The sequence below is a fragment of the Rhinatrema bivittatum genome, unplaced genomic scaffold (genome assembly GCF_901001135.1).
Source record: "Rhinatrema bivittatum unplaced genomic scaffold, aRhiBiv1.1, whole genome shotgun sequence".
NCBI lineage: Eukaryota > Metazoa > Chordata > Amphibia > Gymnophiona > Rhinatrematidae > Rhinatrema > Rhinatrema bivittatum.
Genome location: NW_021821074.1, coordinates 52,093 through 58,584, shown reverse-complemented (window position 1 = coordinate 58,584; position 6,492 = coordinate 52,093). Strand labels below are relative to the sequence as shown.

The 6,492-nt window shown below is 41.9% G+C and overlaps 1 protein-coding gene across 1 annotated transcript in view; it reads left to right on the top strand.

Moving 5' to 3' along the window:
- Nucleotides 1-1,238: 1,238 nt before the first annotated feature.
- LOC115082433 (vomeronasal type-2 receptor 26-like) overlaps nucleotides 1,239-6,492 on the top strand; it is a gene marked incomplete at its 5' end in the record, with an annotated part of 36,083 nt that continues 30,829 nt past the window's right edge. Inside the window, one exon of the mRNA XM_029586664.1 lies at nucleotides 1,239-1,530. Within this exon, the coding sequence (XP_029442524.1) occupies nucleotides 1,239-1,530 (292 nt within the window). The remainder of the gene's footprint in view (nucleotides 1,531-6,492) is intronic.

Below are 6,492 nucleotides of genomic sequence, written 5' to 3'. Positions count from 1 at the left end.
GTGTGCAAGTTACGCCTGCCAGCGGCAGGCGTAACTTCATCGAACAAGGTAGGGGGTATTTAGGTAGGGCCGGGGGGGGGAGGGGGGTTAGATAGGGGAAGGGAGGGAAAGGTGGGGAAAGGTGAGGGGGGACAAAAAAAGTTCCCTCCGAGGCCGCTCCGATTTCGGAGCGGCCTCGGAGGGAACGGAGTCAGGCTGCGTGGCTCAGCACGTTGCAGGCTGACGATTTTGCGCAGCCTTGTGCGCGCCCACCCCGGATTTTAAAAGATACGTGCAGCTATGCTACTTTTGTTTACGCAGGTTGCGCGAACAAAAGTACATGCGTGCATATTTTTAAAATCTGCCCCTAAGCCTGTTATGCTGTCTATAGTAAAGTTAGCCAATGTTATGCTGCTATCAGAAAAAAAAAAAACACTTGCTAAAATAGCTACCAGAGCAGCACTATTTTGACAAAAATGTAATCCTATGCTACCTTTCTTGACTATATTTAGCATGGTCAGCATTACTAGTGTAGCATTTTCAAACCAGCATTGAAGCCAAGCCAGAAGGAGGTAAGAAAAAATGCTTCCAGCATGGCGTGGGGAGTATTGGTCACAGGAGACTTTATGGTTGGTGGGGAGGGTGCTCACTGGAGAACCAGATTGACTCTGTGGCGTACAGATTGGGAGGAGATGAGGCAGGAGGGAGTTACCCACAATGGAATTAAAAAAAAAAATGACTAGAGCGATGGAGATTGGATGGGGGCACCCAGATTTAGGATCACATGTTTTTACATAAAGAAAAGAAGTGGCAAATCCTGAAATGATAGAAATGCTGAAAGCCAAACAAAACAACTAAAATATAGTGACAAAATGACATGAAAACTTTTCCCATGCACTTCCCTATTATGTATGCACTTAGACACCATTTAAAATAGCCTATTCAGTACAATGCCACATTTCTTCAGTCTGAAAATTCAAGTTAACTCTGATAGGAGAATTTTAAAATAATCCAACTGGAGTTAAGTTACTTTAGCTGAGAATGAGACAGCTTGAGATGCATATTCAGTAAACAGGTAAAGTTATGTGCATACATTTTCCAACTTATTCAGTGGGACTTACGGACATGAGTCTGCCACTGAATATAGTTGGAAAAATTTAGAACAGCTATTTCTACAAACAGGATTTTGTAGGCATCCTCAACATCTGTACTTACTGGCTAAAAGGTGGGTGATAAATTGTAATAAACCTTGTTCACAGACTGAATCTCCGTTACTATCGGCATCTTTTGGCTTTTTATTTTGCCATTGAGGAGATCAACCAAAATGTTGAGATATTACCCAACATCACCTTGGGCTTCCATATCTATGACTCCTGCTGTCATGCCGGTGTTTCAGTATACAGAGCCCTAAGTATCTTATCTGGAGAAGAGGATCCTACTCCTGGCTACAGCTGTCACCAGCAAGGCCAGGTGGCTGGTTTCATTGGAAGTCTCTCATCAGATACATCAGATGCAATTGCCCAACTTACAGGGATCTATCAACTCCCACAGGTATAGTAATGACCTTTCTTATCCTCCTTTCACTAGCCTGGATCATTGCTGGTGATATATGAGTTTGATAGATTACCTAGGTTGTATATCTCCTGGAATAATTTCAAACAAGTTTAAGTCTTTCATGACACCCCAAACAGTACTTTCAAGAAATTCCTTGTTCAGAACATCAGAGAGAAGCATGGGCTGGATGAGACCAGAAGCATCAAGAGAATCAGGTCATTATTAGGCAGAATTAGACATAGCAAGATAAGACAACATAAGATCTACATCTGTGGCAACCATAGGAAATAATTCAAAACCTTTACTTCAACCAGAACATTATGTTGTAAAAACATTAGCACATTGCTTAATCAAACAAAAGAACAGCACAAAAAAATACACATTTGTTGTTTCTTTCCAAAACTTCAGTGCTTGCATTTTGTTCACCAGTTGCCTCTGAAAGAGGTTTGCATGACTATAGACAGGGTTATCAACTAACTTCTTTTAATTAAAGGCAGGCTAATGCAGTCCATATTTTATTCAACTACAGATATGGATTTATAGTCAATAATCAGTAGAATATTTGCCCAGCCTCTTCTCTTGGTTCCTTATTTATTGGTGTCACGGGTGGAGCTGAGTGGGGGTTGTGAGTAGGAGGAGTCAGGAGAATAAATCTGAGAAAATTACCCAACCCTTCCCTCTGATAATAATAATAAATGTATGTAATATAAGAATACATAATAATATTTACCAAATATAGTATAGTGAGAAAACCAAATTAGCACTTATAAGAGTACCAGTAGAAATACAATCAAACGAGCACAATAAGCAAGCATAACTATCTTAGGGCCTTATTTTCCAAGCCACTCGCAAGTGATAAGGGACCTTTCGCACACGAAAAGTCCCTTATCGCGTGTGATACCAGGATGGGGGCGGAGTCAGGACGGAGTCGGCCCCGGAAGAGGAGGAGTCGGGGCGTCACTGGAACCGACTCTGCACCGACGCCGCGGACAGTGAAAAGGTAAGGCCCTTTTCGCATCCGCTTTCGCTCCCAATAACTACACCTCCTATGGTGGCGCTATTGGGTGCGAAAGCTGCAGCAATCGCGCCGCGAAGGTGCGATCGCTGCCGGCTAGCGCAGGCCCGACCCCCGATTCGGCCCCCGCCCCTCAACTAAAGTATCGCAGGCCTGTGATACTTTAGAAAATGAGGTCCCAAATCCCCCAACTAATAGGGAATATTTATATACAAAGGCCTAGCAGAAGCTGTTTCGCTTTCCCGGAAAAAGAGAGTGTCTCCTGGCTCTCCCCAGTAGTGACTCAGCTATAAGCGAGTTCTTGATTGGCGTGCACGTCAGTGCTGGAGATCCTTATTGTGTGAGATCGGTCATGCTGTCTTGTAAGCTCTCAACAGGGAATCTGTCTGAAGTTTGAGGAGCTGGAGGTTTTATGCTCTTTGAAATAGGATATGCATTGTTTAGATTTCTTTGTGTAGCCCTTCTTGATATATTGCCAAGCCACAGATATGTTTCGGGACCACTGATAAATGGTAAAATTCGTATGTTTTGTTCATATTACCTATTTCTTATAAATGTTGTTATGTGATTCCTACCTAAAATATTCTTTAAACTTAACATAATCTGGAATCAAAATTATAATATCTGCATTAGTAAAAATGAAAGCAATCATAATAATTCAGATGGGAATACGTTTGTGTCACTATAAAAGTACCTGCAAATAATGCTTTTTCCTCTTGAAAATTGTGTGAAGCACACAAACAGCCTGAGATTAGGATACAAGGCAGAAATCAGAACAAATTCCTATGTTTCTTAAATATTTGTGTAAATGGCATTGGGCATCAGAAAAATAGGTTTGATTTAAATAAGAATATAAGTACATAAGAAATTGCCAAACTGGGTCAGACCAAGGATGCATCAAGCCCAGCATCCTGTTTCCAACAGTGGCCAATCCAGGCCACAAGAAACTGGCAAGTACCCAAAAACTAAATCTATTCTATGTTACCATTGTTAGTAATAGCAGTGGCTATTTTCTAATTCAACTTAATTAATAGCAGGTAATGGACTTCTCCTACAAAAACTTATCCAATCCTTTTTTAAACACAGCTATACTAACTGCACTAAACACATCCTCTGGCAACAAATTCCAGAGTTTAATTGTGCGTTCAGTGAAAAAGAACTTTCTCCGATTAGTTTTAAATGTGCCACAAGCTAACTTCATGGAGTGCCCCATATTCCTTCTATTATCTGAAAGAGTAAATAACCGATTCACATCCACCCGTTCTAGACCTCTCATGATTTTAAACACCTCTATCATATCCCCCCTCAGCCGTCTCTTCTCCAAGCTGAAAAGTCCTAACCTCTTTAGTCTTTCCTCATAGGGGAGCTGTTCCATTCCCCTTATCATTTTGGTAGCCCTTCTCTGTACCTTCTCCATCGCAATTATATCTTTTTTGAGATGCGGCGACCAGAATTGTACACAGTATTCAAGGTGTGGTCTCACCATGGAGCGATACAGAGGCATTATGACATTTTCCGTTTTATTCATCATTCCCTTTCTAATAATTCCCAACATTCTGTTTGCTTTTTTGACTGCCGCAGCACACTGTACCGACAATTTCAATGTGTTATCCACTATGACACCTAGATCTCTTTCTTGGGTGTTAGCACCTAATATGGAACCTAACATTGTGTAACTATAGCATGGATTATTTTTCCCTATATGCATCACCTTGCACTTATCCACATTAAATTTCATCTGCCAGTTTGATGCCCAATTTTCCATTCTCACAAAATAAGGGTCCCAATACAGATCCCTGAGGCACCCCACTGCCCACTCCCTTCCACTGAGAAAATTATCCATTTAATCCTACTCTCCGTTTCCTGTCTTTTAGCCAGTTTGCAATCCACGAAAGGACATCGCCACCTATCCCATGACTTTTTCCTAGAAGCCTCTTATGAGGAACTTTGTCAAATGCCTTCTGAAAATCCAAGTACACTACATATACAGGTTCACCTTTATCCACATGTTTATTAACTCCTTCAAAAAAGTGAAGCAGATTTGTAAGGCAAGACTTGCCCTGGGTAAAGCCATGCTGACTTTGTTCCATTAAACCATGACTTTCTATATGTTCTGTGATTTTGATGTTTAGAACACTTTCCACTATTTTTCCTGGCACTGAAGTCAGGCTAACCGGTCTGTAGTTTCCTGGATCACCCCTGGAGCCCTTTTTAAATATTGGGGTTACATTTGCTATCCTCCAGTCTTCAGGTACAATGGATGATTTTAATGATAGGTTACAAATTTTTACTAATAGGTCTGAAATTTCATTTTTTAGTTCCTTCAGAACTCTGGGGTGTATACCATCTGGTCTAGATGATTTACTACTCTTCAGTTTGTCAATCAGGTCTACATATCTTCTAGGTTCACCGTGATTTGGTTCAGCCCATCTGAATCATTACCTATGAAAACCTTCTCCAGTACGGGTACCTCCCCAACATCCTCTTCAGTAAACACAGAAGCAAAGAAATAATTTAATCTTTCTGCGATGGCCTTATCTTCTCTAAGTGCCCGTTTAACTCCTCGAACATCTAACAGTCCAACTGACTCCCTCACAGGCTTTCTGCTTCGGATATATTTAAAAAAGTTTTTACTGTGAGTTTTTGCCTCTACAGCCAACTTCTTTTCAAATTCTCTCTTAGCCTGTCTTATCAATGTCTTACATTTAACTTGCCAACGTTTATGCTTTATCCTATTTTCTTCTGTTGCATCCTTCTTCCAATTTTTGAATGAAGATCTTTTGGCTAAAATAGCTTCTTTCACCTTCCCTTTTAACCATGCCGGTAATTGTTTTGCCTTCTTTCCACCTTTCTTAATGTGTGGAATACATCTGGACTGTGCTTTTAGGATGGTATTTTTTAACAATGACCACGCCTCTTGCACACTTTTTACTTTTGTAGCTGCACCTTTCAGTTTTTTTCTATTTTTCTCATTTTATCAAAGTTTCCCTTTTGAAAGTTTAGCACGAGAGCCTTGGATTTGCTTACTGTCCCCCTTCCAGTCATTAATTCAAATGTGATCATATTATGATCACTATTGCCAAGCGGCCCAACCACCGTTACTTTTCTCACCAAATCCTGTGCTCCACTGAGAATTAGATCTAAAATTGATCCCTCTCTCATCAGTTCCTGAACCAATTGCTCCATAAAGCTATAATTTATTCCATCTAGGAACTTTATCTCTCTAGCATTTACCCAGTCAATATTAGGGTAATTGAAATCTCCCATTATTACCGCACTACCAATTTGGTTAGCTTCCCTAATTTCTCTTAGCATTTCACTGTCGCCATAGTGAGGGCAAAGGTAGCGCCGGCGCCATTTTGAATATTGTCAAATCTGCCCAAGTGCAGAAGGTGGCTCCTGGACCCCCGCTGGACTTTTGGCAAGTCTTGGGGGGGTCAGGAGGCCCCCCCAAGCTGGCCAAAAGTCCCTAGTTGTGGCACAAGGGGTAGGCAAGATCAGTCTGCTTACCCCTTGTTCTATCAGCTAGAGCCGTGGGGGAAAGGCAGATGTGGTTTACAGCTTCTATAGAAAGCCAATTGCCTCTTCCCTTCCTCCCTATAGGAACCAAAATGGCGCCGGTGCTACCTTTGCCCTGTCATATGGTAAGGGCAAAGGGCCACCGGCGCCATTTCTCTTAACGCAGCCGTGGCCCAAGAGCGGGAGATCGCGCTGGGACACCCCCCCCCCCCCACTGGACCCCAGGTAATTTAAAACATTTTGGGGGGGTTCGGGAGGGTGGGGGATTTCTTTTAAAGGGTCGGGGTGGGTTTTAGGGTTGTTTTGGTGTGCCGGTTTTCCCGCCCTCCCCCCGCCACCGATTTACGATTTTTGACGATAAATCGAGGGAATTGTTATTGTATCGCGGCTCTAACGATTTTTGACTATTTAAAATATATCTGACG